Source organism: Seriola dumerili, unplaced genomic scaffold (assembly GCF_002260705.1).
Source record: "Seriola dumerili isolate Sdu_G_001 unplaced genomic scaffold, Sdu_1.0 BDQW01000199.1, whole genome shotgun sequence".
NCBI classification, from domain to species: Eukaryota; Metazoa; Chordata; class Actinopteri; order Carangiformes; family Carangidae; genus Seriola; species Seriola dumerili.
This window is the reverse complement of record NW_019174454.1, coordinates 777,483-804,680: the sequence shown is the minus strand read 5'-3', so window position 1 is coordinate 804,680 and position 27,198 is coordinate 777,483. Positions and strand designations below refer to the sequence as shown.

The 27,198-nt window shown below is 40.4% G+C and overlaps 3 protein-coding genes across 7 annotated transcripts in view; all 3 read left to right on the top strand.

The window, feature by feature from the left end:
- Positions 1-440: 440 nt before the first annotated feature.
- oaf (out at first homolog) lies at positions 441-14,758 on the top strand. The gene is made up of 4 exons (XM_022753870.1): positions 441-1,152; positions 11,488-11,622; positions 11,744-11,924; positions 12,798-14,758. The coding sequence occupies exons 1-4, from the start codon at positions 922-924 to the stop codon at positions 13,070-13,072; spliced, it is 822 nt and encodes a 273-aa protein (XP_022609591.1). The 5' UTR covers positions 441-921; the 3' UTR covers positions 13,073-14,758.
- Positions 14,759-15,093: 335 nt separating this feature from the next.
- On the top strand, positions 15,094-20,070 carry LOC111228072 (transmembrane protein 136-like). 2 transcript variants are annotated; one of them, XM_022753860.1, is made up of 3 exons: positions 15,094-15,562; positions 17,006-17,209; positions 17,530-20,070. In XM_022753860.1, exons 2-3 carry the CDS (start codon positions 17,014-17,016, stop codon positions 18,060-18,062), a joined length of 729 nt encoding a protein of 242 aa, XP_022609581.1. In that variant the 5' UTR covers positions 15,094-15,562; positions 17,006-17,013; the 3' UTR covers positions 18,063-20,070. The 2 variants fall into 2 exon arrangements, with proteins under 2 accessions (XP_022609581.1, XP_022609582.1); XM_022753861.1 differs by lacking the exon at positions 15,094-15,562 and adding an exon at positions 16,807-16,830.
- Positions 20,071-22,220: 2,150 nt separating this feature from the next.
- Positions 22,221-27,198, top strand: part of arhgef12 (Rho guanine nucleotide exchange factor 12) — a 37,812-nt gene continuing 32,834 nt past the window's right edge. For 2 of the 4 annotated variants that reach the window (XM_022753819.1, XM_022753816.1), the window contains exons 1-2: positions 23,228-23,258; positions 23,352-23,567. In XM_022753819.1, the coding sequence (XP_022609540.1) occupies positions 23,536-23,567 (32 nt within the window). In that variant the 5' untranslated portion in view covers positions 23,228-23,258; positions 23,352-23,535. Of the gene's footprint in view, positions 23,134-23,227; positions 23,259-23,334; positions 23,568-27,198 lie in introns of those variants that run through there. The other 2 variants (XM_022753817.1, XM_022753818.1) reach the window with 2 other exon arrangements.

Genomic DNA, 27,198 nt, shown 5'->3' with positions numbered 1-27,198 from the left:
TAAATACATAATTTTATTCATCAAATATATCTTTAAATCATAAGAATTGTAAACTTGAGAAAGTATCTAGTGAAATAAAAATCGTTAAATAAAATGGTTTTCCAAAAATATAATTGTTTTTTTTTTTTGTTTTTTTTTGCAACTGTTTGTTGTTTGCTTTTTGATCACCACCAGCTGCAGGTTATTGTTTGCCCATGCCTTTTATTTATCCCTACATGGCAAGAACAACATCCACAGAGCTATGATTTACAAATCCTACCAACACCTTTGTTATAATTGTTTGGGGGGGTGGGTTTTATCAGTTCAGCCTACTCGCTGGAGTGCAGGGGATCACATGAGGCCTTTAGGGGGATGGGCAGAGTTTTCAGAGGGTGGTATGGCTTTAAGAGTTTACTACCATGACTGCACTCTCACACACACACACACACACACACAACAGAAAGTTTGGAGGCCAGGCGAGCAGTGGGATACCGACGGATAGGAAGTGACGGGACTGCATGAATTGCAGAGGGAGAAAAAAAAAGAAGACGGGAATATCAACACAAAGCAGAATGAGAAGCAACGTGCGATCACCGGACTGTTGGCTGTAGTGCGAGGGGGGGGGTGGGATGAATGGGCGCATGATCTGATCACCGGAGAGAGAGACTTTCAGTGGAGGTGAACCAGGCTCCCAAAAGAGAGAAGCAGAGATTTTACTGAGGGGATTGTCGTCTGATTTCCATGACCGTGCTTGTAATTCTGGAAAGTGCTCGGGCACAGGGGACCATATGGGACTGCGACCTGTAAACTATAACCCCGCTTTGGATATGAAGGAAAAGACTTTACGACAAATCCAAGATCACAGTTAAGGGATATGAACGCAGATCTTTGGATTTCACCGCGATTTTTTCCTCTGTCGGGTTCAGTTTTGCGTCTTTGGGGATGTTTGCGAGTTGCATCTCTGCGGCTTCGGTTCGGACACTGACCCGTCTCTGTGCGCTGGTGCTGGTCGTCGCTGTGGGACTCGGTTCGGAACTGAGGGTCCGGGTCCGGCTCTCTGACGGACTGGTGACCGAGGAGGTTTTGGAGGCGGACAATGAGAGAGACTCGATATCTCTCGAATTCAAGCAGGGAGATGGGACACTCATCACTTTTGTGGCGGACTTCAAACAGGTGAGAGGTGGTCCTGTTTACCACTTTAACTGAACGCTGCTGTACCTCGAGGGGACGCGCCCCCCCCCCCGCGCGCTCATTGTGACACTAAGAGATTTCTGAGGGTGCTGTTAGAAAGTCTCAAATTACTCTATAACTGTAAATTTTGCCTGAACTAAAACTTGTTGCCACTGAGAACACTTCATGGTTCCCTAATTAAAGACTGGGGCCTATCATTGGTCCTTGAATTCCCCAGGAGGTCCACGAGTAAAACAAGACATTTGATACTGATGTAAATGTAGACACTTAATTCAGTGAGAGCAGTCAGTCTCCGCCATCATTAAAATTAGATAAAATCCAAAATTACATCGTTTCTATTACTATTTTACATTGGAGACCTTGGAGACATCTCAGGGAGCACTGATGAGCCCCAACCTTCACTTTCAGCTAATTGATTCCCCCCTAAGACAAGATCTGATCACTCATAAACTCAAGTAGAACTTGGACTTTCATTCATCTTTTTCCATCTCGGCATGAGTCTCACAAAGGTCAAGACAGGACCCCGGGGGCCTTAAAACCCCTGCTGCTCACAGGTCCAGCCCAGAGCTGATCATCAGCAGCCATATTTAGCATTCTTCTAAAAGTAGACAAGCTGATCAAATGTCCCTCCAGTGACCAGCACTGCATTCGCGATTTTTTGGAAAGATGACACGGTTTCACTTTTAATAATCACTACTCGGAGACACATAAATGTCAGTCCTGGAAGGAAAACTACAACTGCTGAGTGTAAGGGAGGGAGGGGGGCTCACAGAGGCGCACAGAGCAAAGGCATCTGTCTGTGATGGTTGCTGTCACACAGAAGCTGACAGGCTGGCGAGATGTGAAGGGGGAGATTTACCAGGATTAAGTGGGCATGTCTGACCTTTTTGATCTGCACGTCTGCTTCACTAACCAAAACAGCTAATTTAGAGTTGAAAGAAAAGAAGCAGTCACCCCCAGTCACTGGTGACACACCAACAGAAAGAGACGTACACTGATCTGTGAGCAGGGAGCCTTCGCTTGGTTGTGCAGGCGCCCTGCGTCCTTGCATCCCTTCATTCATGCATGCACACGTGCGTGCATACACACATACATATGCACATATGGTTTTGTTTACTTGAATAAAGCCAACAGAACCTCTTAGATCACTTTACTTTTCCGCCTCTTGATTTATCTGTTCCAGTTGTAGGTCGCCCCCCCCTTTTCTTTCGTGTCTCTTTCTCCCCCTGTCCCCCTCTCTGTCTCCTGCTCACTTCTTCCTGCTCTCCCCTCATTTCTCCTGCATGTGGTTTTTATTCAGCTCTTGTGCAGTATCTCCAAGATTTATGGAAAGTTGGATGAGCTGTCACTTCCAGCTGCCATGAATATACAGTCCAGATGAACGCATGTGGGAAGAAGAGTGTTTTAACAGGGCTGTTAAACACTGGAGAGTTATAATGAATTACACAGTTAAAGGTGGATGGGTACTGTACTGGTACAAACGCTCTTTGGAAGGTGTGTTCACGTTACTCATCAATGAGTACGCATAATTGGCCAAACAAGCATTTCCATCTTTGTGTGAAGTTCATTCTGAAAGTAATCTTCACTAGAATCACTTCCAAAGGAACTCTTCACAAATAATCACCCGACAGCCTGCCTCTTGCTCTTTGCTGCTTTGTGAATACGTGGCAAAGATGTGATGGTAAATGTTATAGCCATTAGACACTGGTGGAGGGGTCTGCTGGATGTGAGAAGGAAGTTTAGTCAACCTTATCCAAGCAATGAATCACTGTGAGAATCAGCCGTAAAGTGATTCCAGCAGGGTTACGTTTTCTCTGAGGGCATGTAGACATGTGGAAAAGATGATGTGGTTTCGCTTGCTCATGACACCTCTGTGTCATGTTGAGTAAATGTCAACATGTTGATAACAATGTCAATTAAATTCAAACCTATGAACAATTATAATCTTTTTTTTTTTTAATGAAAGAAGGGGCGTCATGGGAGAGAGTTAATCATTCAGTATTTATTCTCTAAGTGTGTTCGTAGGTTGCTAAACTTTCTCAAATGTTTTCAGCAGAGGGATTTTATGTTTGTAACTTCACCATTTCATTCTTATCTGGCATCACAGTGAAGTATTTACAGCTGAATCTACTCTCAATTATGTCAAATTGCAGTAATCTGTCAGCAGTTCAGTCATATCCTGGCCACATGCTTAAAGTCAATGTACAATTTTGCAACATAAAGCAAATCAGAGCACAGATGTGCTGTTGTAGCCTTGCACTGACAGTTCCTCTAAAGTCATTTGTTAGTTGCCGATTCAATGCAGATCTGTTTTTTTTTCCTCCAGCAACCGCTGCAGCGATTTATGGTCTCGCACAGTCTAAGACCTTGAGCTGAACATAAACCACGTCTTGGAGATTAATCCAAGGGAAATGTCTCACATATCTGAGAGGCAGCTCTGGCTCTTTCCAGATGTAGAAACTTTGTCAGAGAGGCTAATCAGTTTGTACTCTGTGTGTATTACTTTCATGTCCAACTAGTGGGTTTGATCAATGCAGGAATGTGAGTGACTTCATGGGCCTCTCAGCTGAGTTAACAGTTGAAGAAGGTTTAATTTCTGGGATCCAATGGTGCACATCTTTAGTTACATGGCTCTATAATAAAACATCTGAGAGCGCAGTTTGAATGTTTTTATTTTAATCTGTTTTGATTTATTTAACATGCAGCTACACTGGTGCAGAATAATTTGAAAAAGTCTCTTAAAATTTGAAAAAGCTTTCCACCCTCACTAGTATTTTCAGATCATTTTCAAGCTGTCTGCTTTCCTCTCCGAAATGCCAAAATAGTGGAAAAGTGCTTAGACATTTAAGCCAATAAGTTTATAATCACCTGACCACAAAAGGTTTCACTATCGCCACCCATAATATAACATAAATAATATATATAATATAAAATATAATAATAACAAAGTTATCCACTTTGGAGAGTTTTTCTATCTTTGCTGGAAAGATTTAGATGTATCTCTGTCAGTGTGGACATGGCATGGGTGACCCCTTGCTGTGCTGATGGGTCAAGGGAGCAACAGATGTTGGGAAGTCACTTGACACTCACACTGTCTCACACTATCATGTTAAATTGGCCCTGAATTTTGTAAACGGTGGCACCACCATGTGAATGAGAATGTCAGCCTTTTTTTTTTTTTTTAATTATTTTTATTTATTTATTTTTTATTATTAATTCTCATTTGGTTTCGGCCTTATAAACAGGATTGTGTTTCAGCCAGGGGCTGTGTTGCCCTCAGGTCAGTTCACTCCAGTGTATATTCTGATTGTCTCCAAAGTACAGAGGCTTTATGGATACGCCCAACTGTAAGCTCGCTGTAAGAATGGATTCGGAGATTCTTCACACACCCTCATGTACTATGTCAAAAGCAGAATGAGAGGTGGGGTTGGGGAAGCAGGTTGGTTTAGCCAGTCTGTGTGGCTTCCCATCGGAATACACCGTATCTGTGACCCATTTTGGCAGGTGAGCATTCCTAGTTCTCTCACAGCCTTCACACAGTGTATCACTCAGTACGATTGATTCAAATGGATTTGGACCGTAGCCTTTATTAGCTATTAGGCAAACTCTCCTGTGTGGGAGGCTTGTTGGCAATTCAGTATGTTCTTTTTTTTTTTTTTTTTTTTTTTTTTTTTTTTTTGTGGGAAATGCCAGCGTTTGCCAAATGAAGCTACTGCCAGTTGGTTGTTTTTTTTTGCCCTGATTGCAAGCACTGTACATCAGTTGCAAGTCAGTGCAGTAAACACATTTTATGCCTTTTTTTTTTTTTTTTGGCCACCACACCTTAACTCTCACTCAACCTTGAAACACCATCCCACTTTGTCACTTGCACAAACTTGTAAAGTCTTTTTTACAGATAAGTGTCACCAGGAAATGTTGTTGATTCAGGAACTGTTGAGGGGCACATGAGTCTTATTCTCTACTACTGGCAAAGTTCACAGTGAGTCATCTGCAAGTCACCAGCAATCAGTGGAATAATGCATGTGATTAAGTTTTCCCAGAGTGAGTGAAAATGAAACGACTCATTCAGTTCCTCTTCCTTAACCACAACAAATGTTGCGATGTTCCGATGTTGAAGCTGTAGTTTACGTTGATCAGTTACCTCAGAAGACCTCGACTCCTACTCAGTTTCCCTTGTCAAGATATGTCTCTTTTCCGTGTGGGAGAGAGAAACTTCACAGAAAAGTCGTTGCCTTGCAGAACAAGATGTGCAATTCAGAGGAGCTGCACTGTTCAAGAACGGTATCACTGTTTAAGATTACCTTCTTTACATGTCACTCGGAACTTGGAATTTGAATGCATGGATTTTCATTTGTCTTATTTTTCCTGGTATGTTGTCTCTGTTTCTATTCCTCGCATCTCTCAATGCAGTGTGTGCAGGCAGTGGACCTTTCCGAGGATGAACCCACTTAAGTCTTTCTCCTAGCCACCCTTTGTTCCCTGCTGACTCTGAATCCCAGGAAAATAGCTTCTTCTGTGGTCTTGCTGTGGCCCTTCAAGGCCCCACATGGGCCTCCTTTGGCCTCTCGTGGCCCCTCTGCCCCTGTTGATGTCTTTATCCTTTATCCTCCTCCCACCACCAGGCCAGATGTTCATCTGTAATGCTGCTGATAAAAAAAAAAAAAAAAAAAGCTTCCCATTCCCATAGCCGTGCAGGGAGAGAGGACATAGCAGAGAGAGACAGTTATCATCCAACCTTTCAGATTTTTTTTTCTCCAATGATCGGGGGCAGTGGGCTGCATGGTGCTGCAGTAACGGCCTACTGTCACCTTGATGGACAAGGAGACAGTAGCTTTGGCTTGCATTGTGCATAGTTGTCCTCATTTCTAACTACCTCAGACGTTTTAAAGTCACAGTTGGCAGCAAAAGAGCTAACAAAGGGTTTACTCTGCCAAAGCTTCCGTTCTGTTCTCCACACAGTGTCCTGAAATGTCCTTTTGTCAAATTCATGGCTGTGTCCGTTTGGCCTGCGCAGCCTGGTTACTTTCAACCTTATTTATTGTATTTGACTTCACTATGCAGCCCTTGTGACAGTTCAGTGAGTTCTATTGCTAAGGTTTAAAGGGTCAACACAGGGGCAGAAAACAACTGCTTTTAAAGAATACTGTAGAAACTAGCATCAAGCTGCTTGTTTTTACCATTAAAAGAAATAGTTGCATGTGACAAATTCCAAATAGATTAATAAAAGCAAAAAGTAAATGGTGTCTACAAAACTAACCTCTCCTTTTTTTAGTTCAGGTCAAGAACACAGATTACATTCTAAGCCTTTTTCAGTTTAAATGTGTAAATTGAGTCATGGTGTTCATATTTCCATGTAAGTCTTGAAAAAGACAACATTATTCAAATAATTGCTTTCACAAAAAAAAAAAAAAATCATATGATAATGAATAATACCATTATTTTTTGAATGCTTTGCCATAAAATAGCTGTTTATTTGTGTCCTGGAACAGGATATGAAAGCTGCAGGACAACGGCTAGAGGCTGAACGGGACTGTAGCTGTCTCTATTGTTTATGCCTTATCTATCTGCCTCATTTCCTTCCCTGTTAGCACTCACTGTTTGTCTCCTTCTCATTTCCTGAATGCAAAGCCTCCATAAACAGTTTGGGTGTCTGGATAATTGTATCCAGATTCTGTGTGAGCGAATAGTTCCCTCATTGTGGCCTGCGCATATTTTGCACAGGTTAGAGGCCTTTAAAATATAAATTAGGAGCTGTTGGTGCAGTTTTTACAGCTGTATTTCTGACTTCATGTTTAAAACCGAAATGTTTAAACACCGGCAGCAGGCAAAGTATGTTACCTTCCATTGTTGTCAACAAAATAGCCAAAGGGTACACCTTTCTTTCCCTGGCCTCCAGTGTTTTTATTGTCCATTCACTGCCACTGGTTGCTAATTGGTTGGCTCTTTGGACAGCCAGGTGTGACCAGCCCAAAATGTGACTCCACATTCCTGCCTTTGGAGCCTCTGTAATTAGCTTCAACTCAAGCATTTCTCAGCACAGCAGCTTTTCTCCCGCTCCTTTTGTCTGCATGAGTCTGTCTCCCCCTCTCTCCCTCTGTCTCCTAACATGATCTTTAATCCCTGCCTACACCTGTGTTTTTTGACTGGGCTCCACTCATGCACCAAGGCAAATATCCCCCCCATCACCAAACATGGTAAATCCATATGTTGTTTTTGAAACAGAGATAGGACCATTGAGGAAGGCTGGGGGTCTTAAAAGTAAATACAGTGTTTCATCACTTATGTTTCTACAAATAAAAGCCAAGTAGCTCAACTGGAAGGCTATTATGGTGACTTTATGAGCTTTTATGTTAGATTTATGTTACTGTGCAGCCTCGATAACCATTGACAAGGAAAGGGCCTTAAAAGAGAGAAAAAAAATCAAATTGTTGGTCAGATTTTTTTTTACTCATATACCCACACAAACCCACAGTGATCCCAAATGACCCATCAGAGAGCGTGGCTCACCAGCAGTCCTCCCCAGCCAGCCATCAGCCTTATCAACAGACAGGGTCTTAGAGGGGATTGAAAAACAGGAAGAACTGACTGCACAGGGGATAGCTACTGGCACACTGTTTGTGTGCATGTGCATGCGTGTGTGCATGTGTGTGTGTGTGTGTGTGTGTGTGCAAGCACTTTTGTGGGTTCTGAAGTCCATCCATGTGTAATTTGGCACAGTTAGTATGATATCCAAAGTGAGATTTATATGTCTTGTAGTGTTTCACTTTGGCATTTAACCTGCTTTTAACTATAGAACCCTTGTAGAAAAATAACCTTATTTTTCTTTCGGTATAGGGCTTCACACAGCTCTCTTTTTCAGAGCCAGTAAACCAGGTACATACTCTGTGAAGAGAACGTATTTGGCTAGGTGAGTTACAACTACAGTGACGGAGAATGTTCACTGTAAATGGCACCCTTTGAGTATCTGAATAGGCTTTTGTGCACCTCTTAAATAATCTGGCCCACCAAAGGTAGCCCACCACCACAGGCCCCCACCACTCTCCTGTTTAACAGGTCTTAGTATGACCCACTAGTCAAGCTGCATGAATACAGACATGTGTTTGGCTGTTGGCCAGTAGTAGTTTGTCTGCAAATGGACTAGGTCCCGGGTGTCAGGGAGCAATGCTGAGGAATCTGTACTTGTGTGGATTATTTATAGCCATGCTGACATTTACACTGCTCTGGTGGGGAAAAAACTCAAGGCTACACTGTCCTTTGATTATGGTATTACCCGTCTTTTTCAAGACGGGGAAACGTCCCTCTTTTAATTCTTAATGTCCGTACCTGGTGATTTTCTCTAAATGTTGGTCTGCAAACCTTTAATTTTATGTAGGTCTGTGGAAATGCACTTTTAGGGGGTGACTCATTTTCCTGATATAGGCTCCACTTCTTTAAAGAGTAGTTTTGAAGTCAAGTTGTCCCACTCTTCATTTTCAAGCTCTGGCAGGTCCACTAGACTATGATATCCTTAAGTTACATTAGTGTTGTTGCATATTGCTTTGGCTTTAAAAAAGATGTAAACTGTTGTTTGATTAGTCGGTTCAGTCTCTCCTGGTGTTTGAATACTGCCTGTCTTCATAACAACAGGTGTAAATGCTCCTTTAATCATATCCCTGCACATTTTACTCTTTTGCTGCGTTGTTTTTTATTTTTTATCTTGAGTTTGCCTGCACAAATGAGTCAATGTGTGCATGTGCATGTGCCAGTGCCGGTTTTCAGGCGGGCAGAAGTGAGTTGAGTCTTGTCTAAACAAACAGTGGAATCCAACAGCTTCTGTCTGGATGGTGATGTGGAGATGATGTCATTGTTATTACTCTATTTGCTGTTAGAAGCCATGCTGATTATTATCTCAGCCGCACCTAAACTGCGAGTATATCAACAGCGGTTTGTTATTGCCATTTAAAGGCCACGATTAAACTTAATTTCTGGTAACAGGTTGTTTGAGATCCACTGGCTGCAGACAGAAATAATTTTGTAGTGACTTTTATTAAGTCTACTGGTATGAATAAATGAATAGTTTGAGGGTTAGATTAAAAGATCAATACTTCTGTCATGTCTGTACACCAAATATGAAGGTACTGTCAGCAGATGGTTAGCTTAGCTTAGCATGAAGACTAGAAAAGTGTGGGGCAACAACTGACCTGGCTCTGTACAAAGGTAGAAAAATCCACCCACCAGAGCCTCCAAATCCCAGCAATGAACATGTTATCTCTCATTTGTTTAATTGAATAGTAAAAATTAACATTGGTGGTTTTTCTGGGGCTTATACCCTGGACAATTTTTGTACCGAGAGCAGGATTCCAAGAAGTTACTGCACCTGCCCAAGAAAGAGAGAGGTACAAGCCTCCGTAAAACCACAAACTGTCACTTTAAGCTAAGCTAATTGAATGCTGGCTGTAGCTTCATATTTAGCATACAAGCATAAGAGTAGTGTTGATTTTCTCATCTAACTTTCTGCAGGGAAGCAAATAAGTACATCTCCCCCCAAAAAAACAATTCCTTAAGCTTTTCAGAGTTACATCAGAAAAGTGTTGCCACAGTGAGCACTGGTGCCCTCCCCTTGCCCTTTTGGCCAAAATTCAAATACAGGGCAGTAGAGTTAGACAATCATTTATCCGGACACATAATGACACAAGAGGAGGAGGAGATCTCAGTGTCCGCACTTTAGCATTAAGTAAGTTCCAAAGAAGCAGAGTTGGTGGAACTATCCCCTGCTTCTCTGTAATTACCCAGAGGGCCCTGGGGCAAATCCATGTGGCTGACACGAATGCCTTCCCCCTTCTCTCTCTCTCCCTGCCTACTCACACGTACACACACAGTGTCCCAGTGTAGCGCCATGTGTCTGCAATATGGGAGGTCTTTGAGTCGTGGCCTCTGCGTCTCCCTACACTTGAGGGGAAATGGCACTCTTGCCCGTCTCTCCGTCTGGATTGTACTCTGTCCTCTTTACATCTCATTCTGTTCACTGTGATATATTCATGCCTCTTCTAGTCTTGACATTCCCTTTAATCATTCAAACTTTGTTCTTTCTGTAACAAAAAAAAAAAAAGGACTGGGTCATCATCACAATATAGGAACATTTGTGGTATTTAATTTCGACTTTCTGTGTTTCTACAATCCTCAAGTCCGTGTACTGAGCAGCTCACAGAGACGTGTGAGGTGAAAAATCTGAGGTTAATATCACAGAGAGCCTGTGAATCAATATTTGCTCAGTAATTTGCTTTCCAAAGGTCAAATAGTATCGCATGATTGTCTTGTGTAATACCAATGCTTGTATTGTGTGCCTGCCAGAAACCCTTTTCACAGACAAAAGTGGTTCTTATGAAACCAGTGATCATGCAAAGTAGTCTACAAAGCACAAACACTTCTGAGGCAGGTTGCATTGCTTTCTTTCCAGTGTGTATACTTTTGCATACAGGAAGTGGGACCAAAGAGCTTAAGGAGGTCTCACTGGGGTTATCACTGGGCTGTTTATCTGTCCCAGAGTCCCTCCTGCTCAGGGAGTGAAAGCCTTCAAACTGCTACTCCTTTTTAGCCTGTTTGCTTCAGAGGGGTGTGTGAAAAGCGGAGGAGGGGTGTTTGGGACAGTGTGTCTGTCTTGAAGCTGAAGCCAAGGAGGGGTGGGGGTGGGGGGTGTCTGATGAATAGGAGGACAGGTCTGCTGCTCTGCACTCCCCACTTCTGGAGCTTCCCATCATGCTTTGCATGCCCTCTCACAGAACTCTTTATGGCCTTGGGTTTGGCGCCAGATCTCTCACACACTTGCCAACATCAACAAGTTTTTTTTTTTTTTTTTTGTGAATTCTCCACTATTACCATTTTCTTACTTCTACAGTTCCACATAAAACAGCCTGGTAATTTTTTTGGCATTTGAGAATCTCTGATAAGTTTGTCAAGAAACAGGCCTAGAATCCTTAATTTGACAGCAAAAATAACCAGAGCATGACCGGAGCAACATTGCACAGGCTTACAGACAATAAAATGTATCAACAAACTGTCAGATGAGACTCTATGGATGTAGTGAACATAAACCCCTCTTTACTTTTGGCAGACAGTTGTTTGAACATCTTTGAACTCCACATATTGAATTACTTTGAGTGTCTGGAAAAGTGCTACATTAAGTACCAAAATGGAAAGAGTATTTGTTCTACTCTGTATGAGCCTGCACATATAAACATTAAGTTATTATAACCTCGCCTCATGCACCACATCAATGCCTTCTGGGAATCGTCTGTTTATCCGTTCAGCCAGTCATCTCTCATCCCTTGTGTCTTGCAGGATGTGAAGATATTTCGAGCGCTGATCCTGGGCGAGCTGGAAAGAGGGCAGAACCAGTACCAGGCCCTGTGTTTCATCTCTCGCCTCAACCGCAATGAGATCATCCCCAGTGAGTCTATGGCCCGTCTCAGACAGGTATGACATGGAAGCTGTTTTATTGTTATGAACGTCTTCAGCTCAGAAAAATGAATGAATGAATTACATTGCTCAGAGCATCTGAGGGTTTTAACACTGATTATTTGTACTGTCTGCTCAGAAAAATCCTCAGGCCATTCGCTTGGCAGAGGAGCGGAGGGGACTGGAACAGCTGACGATGAGCGTGGCCGTCAACTTAAGTCGGGCCTTGCAACTCAGCTCCCACATCCACAACATGTGCAGCGAGGCCCGAGAGGCCATTTACACCAGGGAGTCAGACGTCAAACACTGGCTGGACAAAGGTCAGTTCTCATCTGATCTTGGTTTATTATTAAAACTAGCCTACGGTGTGTTTGAGCAAAATATCTGTCTGTTCTCCGTTCTCTTTTTCTTCTCTCCCATCCCTCCTGATCGTCTCTATACTCTGTGCTCTGTATTATCTCTTTGTACTGACTCTTTATCTCCCCAACACTCTCTGTCTTCCCCGTTTCTATCACCTAAACACTTCTTTCCACTTCATTTTAGTGATATGACTCCATGTATTATCGCTTTTTGGTGATAAGGCTCTATTACTGTTCATGCAATCTAAGTATACTATGTTCTGTTTTTGTCTTTACATTACTTATAAATGTTCCACTTTTACTTTGAAAAAATTGAAGGTCGTAGCAAACTGTTTTCTCTGAACAGTCTGTGAGATACTGTACTATCCTCACACTTTCCTAGATTGAAAACATGTCATTAAAAACTTATTTAACTATTTGTTTTTTGTTTTTTTAAAAAAAGGTCCTTTACAGTGGGATCCAGTATCTCTATAGCAATGAAGTCCAAATTGTCCAGGCTGAGGAGAATCCATATGACAGCAGTATTGTCCACTGACAGCACTGTTAGACAGGAAACAATGTTGATCGTCATGGTTCACCAAGCACTCTTTTGCATTAAACAAGCTCTGCACCGTTATCTGCAGAAGCAATCACAGTAGCATCTCCTTTGCATAACAAAGCTCCCGTTTTACTGCACCATCTCCCCTCTTTTTGGCCACTTCGATCGTGCCCTCCAGTTCAATATGGAATTTAATTGAGTGGATTAGGATGATTCACACAACTGTATGATAGCATGCTTTTGTTTTTAATACCACAGGCTTTGATAATGACGCCCCTCTCCTGCTTGTGTTGTAGGAGTGGATGGCTCCATCTTCGAGGGCCTGCCACAAACAACAGAGGTGCCCAGCTTTCAGGCCTGTCACTCTACTAAAGACTTGTGGCAGCCCTGTCTCTGCACATACAGCCTGCGTCTGGAGTGGTACCCGTGTCTGCTAAAGTATTGCCGCAGCAGGGACACCACAGGCAAAGGCTCTACCTACAAGTGTGGGATAAAGAGCTGCAGCAAGGGCTACCATTTCACCTACTATGTTCCCCAAAAACAGCTCTGTCTATGGAATGAGGAGACCTAGCATTTTGTTCTGGATGGTTAGGAATAGAGTAATGCATTTTTTCCCCAGCCAAGCCAATGCTTCTCCACCGAAGCTATTCAAAGTAAACACAGTAACACTGGACCTCAGTTTATATGATGATGAGTGAAGCTGTCTCAGGTGGGGAGTGGTGAGTTCCAGATGTTCAAGCTGAAACAGAAACGAATTCAGGTTCCAAATGAGACCAAAACCTTTAAGGAAGGAGAGATGCAGCAATAAGAAGACCCACTAACTTAATGCCTTTTCTGGGAAAATGACATATCATTGTCATCTATAATGTGACTTTGCCAAGAAACTGTCACTTTTGTGCCTTTTTTTGGGAGAAATTATTGGAGCAGATGATAGAGACCAACAACAATAACCTCTCAAACAAGCTACGGTATGCACAAAGCTGGACAGTGCATTTCTGCTCAATTAAACACCAGCAGAGGAAAAACAGAGTCCCACTCTGATCAGAGGAGTCATACAAACACAATCTTCCATCCTGGTGAAGGAAAATTTGGATGGTGGATTTATCTTGCTTCTAAAGGTCTGTGAAAAACAATTTATTGCCAGCTAAACACCTGTTTATAACAATGTAAGCTGGCTGACAAAGAAAATGCTTCTCCAATGCTGGCTTTATTTATTCTAGTTGCAAAATGAAATTATGGTGGACTATTTTTGTATAATTTTGTTTAAAAAAAAATAACCTCATCAAGTTTCTCTCCTTTTTGAATTAAACAGGCTCTTAAATTTACATGTCTGAACCACAGGTCCTCGGTAACAAGAAGTATTCAAACAAATTTCAGAACATTTTTTTAACCTCTTGGATTTTGGACGCTGCTTCTTGTCTCATCCATACTTTATGCTACGTTGCTGCCAAGTTTTCATGGTTGTACACCCTTTGTGGATAAACAGGTTTATTATAATATTTAATAGGACAGTTTTAGTTATACTTCACCCCATCATGCCCATCACTCACTTTTTCAGTCTGTTTTTAAAAGTGTCAATTAAACCAAAGTCAAAAGAGGGGTGTAAAGTTTCATTTGTCTAGAAACAGGCCCTTCAGTATGGTGTGTTTCCATGTTAGGATTTACTAAAACTGCAGTGTAGCCTGTTAATAATCTATACTGCCATCTTGTGGTTATACAGTGTTTCTGTTTCTTGTGTTTTCTATTTTATCCCAATGCCAGAATTCTGTTTCTGTTTTGTCTGTTAATGTCAACAGTTACATGTTTATAATTTATGCATCTCAAATCCCTGATCATTTACAGGAATAATTTAAGGAGCACTTCTTGAACTTGTTGGACCAAATTTCATTTTTTTTTCTGTCTGTTCCTTAGAGCAATAGGTTGAAGTATGAATTTGGTCTGCCTTACCTCCATCTTCATTTCAGACTTTACTGCCATATCAAAAGTTCATTTTGTGTTTTGTGTGTTGGTATGTCCTGCTAACTAAAGAACCAAATGAGTGAAACATTTCTATTTGTGGCCTTTTCTGGTGATCAAGTGCCTTAACATTTCCACTGATATCTTTTCTATGTAATTGTAGACTAAGTCATATTTTTTCTATGAAAGAGTTGTTAATATGCTGTAAGTTGCCATAAGGAGAAAATGAAGCAATTAGGTAATGAACCATTAAGAGTTGTTTTACATGATTTGTTTCAATAAAGTCTTTCTTTGCACTGCATATACAATTATAGCCTAAGTATTTATTTACTTTGGGGACAACAGTGCACAATAGAGATATAGAATGGACGGGCTGGGGGGGGGGGGGGGGGGTCTGCAAACGTTGCAACTACATATTCAGCATCTTAAACTCCTTGGTTACCAGGTTCCTCTCTAATATTAACCTAATGCTTGCTCATGTGGAAAATAACTGTTTATTGACCCACTCTCACGCTTTGGCAGGGCTTGCAACCACGGTTCAAAACCAGGTCATGCAGATCAGATGTTCTCTGCAACGATAAAACCTCTGTGCAGCCCCATTTGAAACATGTTAGAGCATTATTGGTGTTTTTACTACTACGTAGCTCTTCCATTTTGTCCCCCTGCTGGAGGGAAATGTTCGTGTGTAGTTCCTGCTATTGGCCACAAGGTGTCGCCACTGTCAACAAAAGACGAGACAACCTCCCATCATTTAAGGGTGGAAGACCCCAAGGAAGATGAAGAAACATGGTTTTTCAGTTAAATATTAAACAAACCAGCTATAACTTCTTAACTACGGTGTAGTACGGGATGATAGAACCAGGTCACAGTTCTCGTGAGAACAGTTGCTACATTTGCATGTACAGCGACTGATAAGGAGGTAGGGAAATTCAGGGATGCTGGGATAGGCTGCTGTTGCCACCGGTGGAGCTCAGATAAACGACAACAAACAGCAGCTAGTGTGCCTGCAAACAAACCTTGGACAGTTTTCTCCAAAAACACACCTTCACCGGACACTAAACACCCAGGATGTGAGCGAAGAAGCTGCCACATGTGCACCTTCAAGGTAAAGATATTTTTACTGCGTTTGTGAACACGTTACAGATCCATAGGAAAGCGCTTTGTTAGCCATTTGACGTTAGCCTGCTATCTGATCCAGCTAACTGAGTAGTAGTGCATCCTGTTAAACGAATAAGCTGTAGCTCTGCTGCCACTTCCAGTTCACAAACATCAGCTACCCTCGATGTTACCATGTATAAACTATTTTAGCAACGGAACAAAACCATTAACATTAATCCAGTTAGTTGCCAGCTGCTTTCCTTTTTATAGGTTTCCATGGGAACGCAATTAAAGCCTCATAGATATACTTTCGGTTTGTGCAACTTAAAAACCTAAAAACTACTTCCACTTTTCCAATTCAAAAATCGTTCAACTGTTCAAGTTTCATCTGTGTATGTATATATAACTTTATTTAAACAAGAAAGGTTAAAAAATCTTTTAACAGGAGTGTCCTGTCCAATATAGCAGCATCACCTAGAACACAGAGGTTAAAAAAACATAATGAATAATAATAATGAATTATACAAAATCTGTAATCAAACTGTTGTATCTCTTTTGTATGCTAACCAAATAAAATAGTTTCAGGAATGTATCCAAACTGAGCTGTCTGATATATGAGTTTTTGTGTGTATAACATTTCTTTGTGGTATCTTATTTATAGTTTGTTTTATTTAATTTTATATTTTGTCTGTGCATGTTCATGTCTGATTGGATCCAAGTCTTTTTCTTTTGGGTTTCCTCTTCCTCTTTTATGAGTGTTTGGGCAAGTGTTTTACCTATTTGTAGGTGTCAAGCAATGTACCCAAAATGAGTTTTCCTACTACATACTGTATAATATCACGGCTTCACCTCCCAATGCCATCCTGACATCCATATATCCATAGAACTGTTAATTGAGCTGCATATAACAACCAAGACAAAAACAAAACATTTACAGACTGAGTTATTTAGTTTTCAAAGGGCACATGTCATATGACAACAAGCCTCTGTCTCCCATGGTAGCTGTCTGAGGCCCAGCACCCAGTAACCTCTCATCTAGTTTTGAAACTTGCTTGAAGTCTTTGAGAATCAAGTGTACATCTTGTTCTAGTCCTGTTAGGGTGGGACTGTCCATCTGCATGGTCTCACCTCCTAGTACAAACGTCACAGCAGAAGAAGAGACGTCCCCCTCACCCCACCAGACCCTCAGCCAGCCAACTATAGTGCTATTATAGTTCAAGCAAAGGCTAATTGTTGGTCTCTTACAAAGGATTGCACAGTCCAAGTCTTGGGACGGTAATGCTGTCTCTTTCTACTGTAAACGATATGACAGAGCAAGATGTGCCTCCATGCATTTTTCTCTCACCGTGAAATGTGATTCAAAGTTGGCTTGATGACTGCTGACTGGCAGCTTTTTGAAAGAAACTGTAAGTTAGTTTTAGCTGCTTTTTCTTGTTTGTTTTTTCCTCAGAAGAGAAGATGGTACTGCTTGTGGTTTGTTCACTCCTGTGCCTGTCCTGTTGGGTCTCTTTCTACTTTATCTTGTGTAATGTTAACGGGTCCAGGAGCTACGAGTGGAACTGTCGCCTTGTCACCCTGGTACATGGCATCTTGGCAGTCTGCATCACAGCATATATAGGCTATGTGGATGGACCCTGGCCTTTCGCTTATCCAGGTAAGACACTTGCCTTCTGTGGATTCAAATTATGAAATAATAACATTTTATGGTTTAATTATTGTGAAATAATTATGTTAATTCGTACTGTAAAGACTAATCACAAATGGTGAGGGCTGTCGTAATGATATAGATATAGGGTATAACTGCTTAGCATGCTGTGAAAAACTGCTGTTAATGTATACATTGATAGAAACTAGCAATTGGGACAAGTGTGAATGAACCATTCAATAATGACCAAAAGATTTGTTTTATTACAGTGATTGTCCTGTAAAAATATGCTAGCTAAAACCTGTCTGTTTCTGTTTTGTGGATACCAGGTACTAAGAACACCCCTCTGCAGATAAGTGCCATGGTGGTCAGCCTGGGCTACTTTATTTTTGATATGGCCTGGTGTGTGTACTTCCGCACAGAGGGACCAGTTATGCTGGCCCACCACACCATGAGCATCCTGGGAATCCTGTTGACCCTGTGGTTGGGGGAGTCTGGCATCGAGGGCTGCGCGGTACTCTTTGGCAGTGAAATCACCAACCCACTCCTGCAGGCACGCTGGTTCCTCAAACAGACGGGACATTACAGGTCGCTGCTGGGGGATGTTGTGGACGTCCTGTTTGTGCTGCTGTTTGTGGTGATGCGAATCTTCGTGGGAGGCACAATGCTGTACTGTGAGCTGATCTCCCCAAGACCCAGATTCTTTATCAAGTGTGGGGGTGTGGCCATGTATGCTCTATCCTGGGTGTTCATGGTGGATATTGTTCGATTTGCCAAACGAAAAAGCAAGAGCTGGCACAAACAGCAGAGAGACCAACTAGAGACAGTTGCAGCTAATGGTCATGAAGGGAAGAAGGACTGATCTGCTTCTGGTTCTTTAAATGAAATCAGTTTACATTATGTTTTTGGACACACAAGGGAAAGGAAAAAGAAAATCAACTTTTTGTATGTTAAACTAAGATTAACAAAGGGATATTTTAAAGTCATAACTTTCTATGGTGAGAAATTTCCTGTGACATCTGTCTGTAAGGTCCAACACCTGTGCGTTTTGCAAAAAAAAACTCATTTTTAATGCATTCATTGCTGCTGAACACATGTTAGTTTATTATGTAAAAGGTACTGGTGCAGAAACATCACAGACATAGTTCATGTTATTGAAAACTAAAGCACTTTCTATAAACACATGAACAGATGTTGCATTCAGTTGGAGTGAACTGTTGCTTAGTCATATCTGGTAGTGGGAAGTTCGTTATTAGGAAAGAAATAGTTTACATGTAATGGCCATAATCCTTGTCAAACACTTATTGAAATTTTAGGACTAGTTTCCTTGGAATCGTGTTTTGTTTTTTTTGTTTTTGTTTTTTTGCTTTTTTTGGCATTTTTATAAGTTTGAGCAGATGTGAAAGGTGTACTCAGGGAGATGAAGTCATACTGGAAAGTTGGGGTAAATTCCAGAGAAATGTGTGTGATGTGTTTGATTACTTTGTTTTATATAGTTCATAGTAATTCCTTTAAGTATTTGCCTGAAATCCTATTCCAGATCACAGCCAAAAATTTTCATTTATTTTACTTCCCTCATGTACAAGGATACATGAAGAGACACCTCTCAATTACATAGTTCTACACTGGTAATGCTCTTTACTTAGCATTCCATTTGGATATATATGTAAACTATAAATATATTCAAATGTTTGGTAAAATGGTATCAGAATTTGTACTTTATAAAGTTGAAGTGTCTGATTTCACCATCTGTGTGAACATGCATTACTGTAATCTTTTAGACAAACGTCGGACATAAGATTTGCTCTGTGTACTGATAGTCCCCATTGATTTAATTCAATACAGTAATGTTTCAGTCTCACAGAGCTGAGACTTGACAATTCAGTTAAGTTTATTATGAGCTATCTGCACAGTATGTTCATCTTTGTCTGACTTCTGCTTCAGTTATGTTATTTTGAGCCAGCACCTGTAAACTTTTTGGAGATATACATGGTTCTCATACCTGTGCAGTCTTGTACACAGGAGCATCATTTTGTTTCTAGCAACCTAAAATAATAGATTTCTACATTTAGTCCTTACACATTATATTATTGCACATGCCCTAGTAGGGCTGGGTAATAGTTATCATTTAACGACTTTCAGTAAAGTCACATTGAGATTATATAATCATATCAGGTTGTCGTTTTTCGGAATTCTTTTGTCCAATTTAATAATTATAAACATACTAGCATACAGGAATAGTTCAGTATGTTTCATGTTTTAATTTACATGTGTGAAGAATGTCAGAGTGAACTGTTCTAGTATTTTATGTGTGATTTTGCATACATTTGCCATATTGTGATATTAATTATTGGGAAAATATTAACCTTAATGTTGTGACATTGATTTCCACCATATTGATCAGACACAACACAAAAGTGCGTCATGGGACAAAGACAGGTGACTTGTTATGAGAGAATATTATGACATAGCCTACTCCAAGACATGTTCCATGCCAAGAAAGTTACCGAGCTACCAGCTGCTATCTTTGTGCTCAGACTTCAAATCTGTTTTCTTATTACTGTGACCATATCTTGTTTATTTTAGTGCACATGGATTTCTGCAGTAATGTGCTAAATCACCGGTCATCCCTTTGTTTTCCCATTTACGTTGGATTGAAATTTGATGTGTTGCTCTTATACAAGGCCTGTTTACCTGGCTGCTACTGAAATCATGTGAGCGTTACCATTACATCCAAGAAAGTAAAAATCTTACTGGTGTGTGCCTTAGTTATCTGAATGTACTTTCCTAATTTTTTTGTTGTTTCAGTTTTGGGTTTCCTGACTTGCCTTTGTAATAATTGTAATCCCTGTGTAAAATGAAATAAATCTCTGGTATATTGTTTGTATGTTTCTGAATACATTTTAACCAACAAAATTCCAGCTAAAACTGAAGGGGCTGCATTTGCATTATATGTACTGACACTGAAGTTACCTAAGCTGTCCACATGATGGTGTCATATCAATTATAGATGAATGATCAGTGAGGAAACATGAGGACAGTCATTTGGCAATGCTAAAAGAAAGAACATTTTCTCAGTATTGTCTTTTAAAAGTAATGACACATTATACTTTTAGTTAACTAAAACTGGCCAGTTTTACTTTTTGTTGTCCTTTTTAGCATTAGTTCTAGCATTAGTTTTATGTTTTCAAGCATTGCGGCACACAAAGTTTAATATGGTGTACTGTCTATAATACACAGTGTATTGTATATACTATCAAATTGAAAAGTATGTTGTCAGCTGGCTGAAATGTAAATGATGAAGTCGGACTGCAATGCATAATACAGTAAAGAGATGATCATATACAATACACTACTTTATACGTGTGGTGTGCTAAATAGGTGACAGGAAACACACAAACACAAAATGGATCAATAGAAAGTAGGGAGGAATAATTGCACACAATTCACTCATGTACACAAACCCTAGCTATTTACAAGTAAATAAGACCTATTGAACACCTGTCATATCATAAACTATAACTTAGTTGTGATCTTAAGTACAGTTTGGTTGAATTACAAAAACAAATGTAGATCTTTGCCATGGAATCTTGTCTACTCTGACTCTGCAGAAGTTTGATGCTGGTTTTTGTAAATTTCACAAATTCTTGATATGTGAAAACCTACTTGGTAATAACCTGATTCTGATTTTCAAACTAAATAAACACTAAGACCTGAATGAAAGTCTCCAGATAGACTTAAGTATCTTTGGCATTTTCACTGTGTCCTCTCTGCCACACACACATAACACTGCTAGAGTGTGTTTTCCCTCTGTTCCTCTATGTCTTTCTAGCTTTCATTGAAGATGAGTTAAGAAAGTTTCATTAAAGTAGGAGTGTCTTCTTGTGAATTGTGGACAAAGACTGGCCTGTAAGCTTTAAATAATGAACATAATGATTGTTCACCCAGTCCAAAACCCACCACAGACAGACAGAGAGCTACAAAAACCACAAAATAATCACACAACAACTCATAATTATCAAGTTAATCAACCTCCTAAAGGAAAGTGCCTACTCACTGGAAATATCTTTGCATGCCATGGAAAAGCAAACAATCATGCAACATCTATCTAAAGAACAAGGATTGTAACTAATGATTATTTTCATTATCAATTAGTCTATTGATTAAACAGTCAGGTTAATTATTCAGTCAATAAAACTGTGAAAAATGCATGTCACCAATTGGTTGTTTTGTTTGACCACCAGTTTAAAACCCAAAGACAGTGATGTAACAAAGAGAAAACCAGTGAATCTACACATTCAAGAAGCTGGAAAAAATAATGTTTGGCCTCTTTGCTTTGTAGCTGACTTAAATGTTTAATCGATTGTCAAAACTGTTGATTTATTTTATGTTTTGATCGACTAATCTATTGATTCTAATAATAGATATAACTTCTCTATCTTTGTCTTGCATCTCTTTCTCAGAGAAATCGTGTCTATATTTGATAGTCGAATAATCAGTTAGTCGACTGATTAATTCACTAATGGTCTAATATTAACTATGCATATTAGTGCTGCCACTAACATTTATTGTCGTTATCGATCATCATTAATCTTCCAATTACTTTCTCAATTCAAATGTCAATAAGTTTTTTTTTTGTTTGTTTTGTTTTGTCATTTTGCTCTTTAAAGATGCGTTAATTACTTGACTGTTAAAATGTTGCCAATTTTCTCATTAATGGACTACTCGTTGCGAGTCTAGGCTGATATTTTAGTATCTAACTCTTTACTCATAGCCTAATATATATAGTTATTTAATGTAGGAATAAATTATATTCTATTAAGACGAATATGTCAACACGATAACTAGCAGCAGTGGCATTATTGTTATTGTTGTTAACATGTTATTATTTTGGTGTTAGTTCTTATGTTATACTGAAACAAAATGAGTTTTCCCATCTCCCGGCGGAAGTGGTTAGTGGAAGCGCTATTGGACCCCAACAGCTAGCTGGCTAGGGCGTTGCTAGCGGCAGAAAGTGGGATTTTTGGTACCTTTCCGCAAGTTATATTCTTGTACAAATAACGTCTTGCGTTGGAAAAAACAGCTTTTGATGTTCGCTAGAAGTTTAAAGCGACTCGGCGTTTTTTCTTGTCGTTGTTTACAGAGGACTGGTTGTTACTTTCTGTCCCGTTAGCTGGCCACATAGCTAGCCTGCTTTCCATCCACGGGAATTCTGCCGAGAAACGACTGAATTCTGGAAACATGGAGTCAAGGAACGCTGCGCTGTGCTAACTGACTTCACTGGATTTTCTTAGCTCAAGGAGACTTTTTTGAAGGACATAACACGGAGACATATCGCAAGCCAGTCAACATTCATGCGGTGTTGTATATATATTTTTCGGTCGTTGGCCGGCTCATTGTTGTGAACGGGAGTTTGCTTAGTTTGCACTCGAAACAAGAGCACACGAAGCAAAGTTTTTTGCTGAAAGAGCTCATCTGTTTTGTTAGCTGGTAGCTGGTGAGATTCAACGCCAGCCAGCTCACTGTGAGAAAGGATTTTCTAAAAACCAATGTGCTTTTTTTAATCGACCATCTAACCAATTTTGTTTCTGAATCTAACGTCTTGCGCCGGTATAACATTAGCTGCCGTTGTTTTGCTAATTTGTAACACGGGTCGTTTAAACTCGGTGTTGAGTGAGTCTCATGGTCACGGGAGACTCGTCCCCACAGCCACAGACAGGCATTTCTGGGAGCAGGGAATACCAAATGGGACTGGAGGAATTTCCAGCATCTTCAAAGATCATTTAGGCACGGAGGCCATTCAGCCGAGCTGGGGTGGTGGCAGACGGACTACATCGCAGGGCCAAGGTGTCTGTTACATTGGAATACAGATTGTTTACACGTTTCATATCTGGGATGTGAATGCAAAGGATTCATACGGGGAGTTCATACATGTACGACAACTTGTGCCATCTGGAGCAGTATATTTATTCTTGTTGCCAAATTATTGTTTATTGACCGGCTAGGATATCATCTGACTGTACAGCTAATACGACAGAGGCCCCGATTAATTTTTAAGGTCTGTACTGTGGACTCCTTGCTACAATTCAGTTACTATTCAAGGAGTATTGATTGCCAGATAACGTATAGGTAATATTTTTGTTTCCTCTAGTGTTTGGACGTGCCTTGCAACAACCCAGCAGTTTCCTCATATTAATTTATTCTAAGCACCATTTTCAAACTCCTTGCCTACTTCAGACGAATGCCAGAGAAGGACGCTCCAGGAAATCGCCTCATCACACTCTGGAAAATGTTAATCGGATATAATTTGTTGCAAATCTAGAACCGGAAGCCCAATGAGTGACACACAGTCCAGCTTCACTGACAGGTATGGTATACAACGACCCTTTATATTCTAGTAATGCACTGTCTGCACTGCACATTCACAAAGTATACCCTCAGAGTATCCAAACAGAAGATTTTGTTAAAGTTTCTTGATTTAGTTATGATGCTGTTGATCTGAAACACGACCCACAATCTGATTTAAAAAAAAAAAAAAAAATACACGGTTCAAGTAATGCTTTTCTTTGTGGTGATGTGCTCAGTAATAACTGTGTTGTACAATCTAATTACTGAGGGAAGGACATCAGATCTTAATGGAAACTTTGCTGATCTCAGCATGGGTAATGGAGTTCTCTGCAGACAGTAAAGTACTACTTGTTCAAGGAGTGAGAAGGCCTCCCACTGTCTGTGTGCCAGTGATCCCTGTACACCTTTCAACATCACTATTACCTATAAGCCTTTAAAGCTGACCTTCTCCTACACCTATTAAAACAATCTCTGGATTTAAACAAAACCTTAGCTCCGTCAAGTAATCACCTTATCTAAGGCATCTGTCAACTTAAACCCAAAGATTGGACATTGTTGCTAAGACCAGCAGGCTAAATAATGTGTCATGGCCCGAAGAGCACACTAAATGGCAGAGAGGGATCAGTCTGTAGCATCTTAATCCACTGACATATACTCTACGTCAGTGTTCCTGAGTTAGTCCAGGAACAAATTTCCCTTTGTTTTTGTGTCTGTAGAATAAAGAAGTTTTTATTCTCAATCTGATGTATTCTGGAAGTGAAACAGGGAAATGAAGCTGTTGAATTACGTCAATTCTTCCTACCTGAATCCCACATACCTGCGAGAACTGCAGGTTAATACAGTGGAATGTGGTCGGTAGATTCAGACCGGAATGAATCTTATAGCACAGGTTGGGATATGAAATATCCTCATGGCTAGAGCCAGAGGCTAAAGCCCAACCCCATTTTACATGACCTCCCTCCCCCACTGCAACGATGGCAACATTGGCTGGCACTAACTACTATTGTGGAGCTGTTTATGGTTTTGTTTCTTAAACTGGTCTAGATATCATGATGTCTCTACTTGCTTTTATTAGTTGAATTAACAAATCAGTACTTTTCAGTCTCTTCTGTAACATGTAATGAAATTTAAACTGCAGGTAAGCACAGAGATACTCATGATGACTAGAAGCACTTTATCTTAGGTTGCTATTGCTATTAGTGCAGTGTGTCTCCGATTTGCTGCTGCATGTGGAGGCTTGTGACAGAGCTACATAAATGTATTTTCTATTCATATTCCCTTTTGTCAAAAAAATGTGGGTTGATGTTTTTATAGTGAGTTTGTTCATCTGTTTATTTTGGTTTCACATGCTCTGTCTCCTAAAAGTCACGTTCGTTACTCTACCAGTTGAGCTTGATTCACGCCATGTTCATGCAAAACAGTTTGACAACAGCCTGTAGACTGTGCAAGCAAAGAGCCCTGTATCTCTGTTCCACAGACATTAGAGTTGGCCTGTGATGTGAATCATTATTTAGGATGCAGCAGTTTTTGAGGAAGTTTTCCGCCGCGGCTGATGATAATGACTTTATTGATTAATGGTGTTGTGTGTCTCTCCCGCTCTTCTTAAGTCCATCTGTATTTCCCTGTCCTTGCTCTCTCTCCCTCAGTGTGTGGTGTTGTGCATTTTGTTTTCGCTCAGTTGGCTACAGTGGGAGTATGCACCCAACATCTATTGGGGCTGGGCCGCCAGCCGATGGGTCAGTTTAGTGTGCTGTTAGCTCTTTGTCATAGAGTTCTGCTGATCTCCACGTTTTTCCCACCCCCCCCTGAGGCCCTCCCGGGAAGTGGTGCTGGTGACATCACTAATAGTAAACAATAGCTTTCAGTGGGAGCAAACTGGCTGTCCGCTGTATGCTCCTCTCCAGGTCAGTCAGTGTAGCTCAGGTACATCAAGGGGGGCTGGTTAATGTATGTCTTCAGTGTTACCCTATTGGAGAAAAAGTGTCAAGTTATGTAATTTAATGATAATAGGGTTCCAACTAACAACTTTGCCATTAATTGATTCATTATCATTGGTTCAAAGTAATTTTGATGATGTTAATTACTCGGCAAGTACTCATTTAGTCATTCTACTCTCATTTTAAATACCAATCACAATTTAATTGAGTCTAAGGTGATGTCTGCAGATTGCTTAGTTTGTCTGGCTAACATTCCTCAAACCAAAACAGCATTCAGTTTTAAAATAAAATGAAACATTGAAAAAATTTGAGATTCAGCAACCAGCAAATGTGTGGTATTTAAACTGAATAAATGATTGAAAGGGTCAATCGATAATCAATATTATCAATTTATATAATGGCTATTAACCAACAACATAATTGTGTCAACACCAGCCGATAATAACAATACACTGTTTGCCTTGCTGCAGTGAAATTTGTTTCCTCATGATAAATGTTTTCATGAGTAGTTCTGACAGCTTGGCCTACTTGTATGCGTCTCTTGCATTTGGCATCCCTCTCTGATAATGCAGTATGCTTCTACTCCATCTAGTCAGCACTGATACTGGGGAAGCTGTGTCAGCTGCTTGGAACTGTGCATTAAAATGAGTATCCACAAGTCATTTAAAACTCTGATCAGACATGCAAAGGCTCCAGCTCAGCATGAAGGATGGTGATATTTATAAACTAGCATGTGTCTTGATGCTGAAAGGAATAAAATAAAACTTTTGCAGGTTGGAGAAGTTGGACAAAAAGAAGTTGAAATCAAAACTTCTGAAATTAATTGATGGGCAAACTGCTAATTAATATAGCAGTTTACATAATTAAAAACTGTAAGATAACGTATTGCATCTAAGTAGGGCAAAGTAGTGGTCAAATAGACAGCTGCACAATTGTATGTCGCTTATGAGGAATGAACAAAGCCAGTTGCTGAGTAAGATAAGTCTTGTATTGTGTCATTTTGATGATAATGTTATTTGTAGAGCTGCAACGATTAGAAGATTAATGGATTAGTCACTCAACAGAAAATAAATAAGCCACTATTTTCATAATTAATTAATAATTTTAGTCACATTTTTTCAGCAAAAATACCAAACATCTCCAGCTTCTCTAATATAAAGACTCGCTTCACAGTCTTATATTATTATAAACAAAATATCTTTGGGCTTTGAGCCTTTGGTCAAACAAAAAAAGTACTGAACACTTTGTAATACACCCTATCCCACTGCTATGAAATGAGTGTGATTTTCACCACAGGCAGTGATGTTTCAGGATTGTGATGGAATTCACTTTGTTCCTTGAGCTAAATTCAAGAGCAGACATGAAATCTTCTGAATAATTTTTAACCATGCCATAATCCTAGTTATGATAGCCTATGGGCATTTCTTCTTCATTAAAGTCTTTGTCATAGCATTTTTTTTAGGTCACAGCAAGTTCTTGTCAGCCTTAATATCACCAGGTGGTTGTCAGCTGATGCTTTTTGATTATTTAGGGCAGCGGTCCTGAGATGGGGGGCCGAGGTTAGTCTATAACAGGAAATGATATGGGCCAGGGTGACAACCAGTATTATTGTGGAGATTACGGCGGGCTACCGGGCGGCTAGCTCTGCTTGCTGGGCGCAATGCCTGTGCTGGGGGGGGGGAGCCGGCGGGCGGCTAGCTCTGCTTGCTGGGC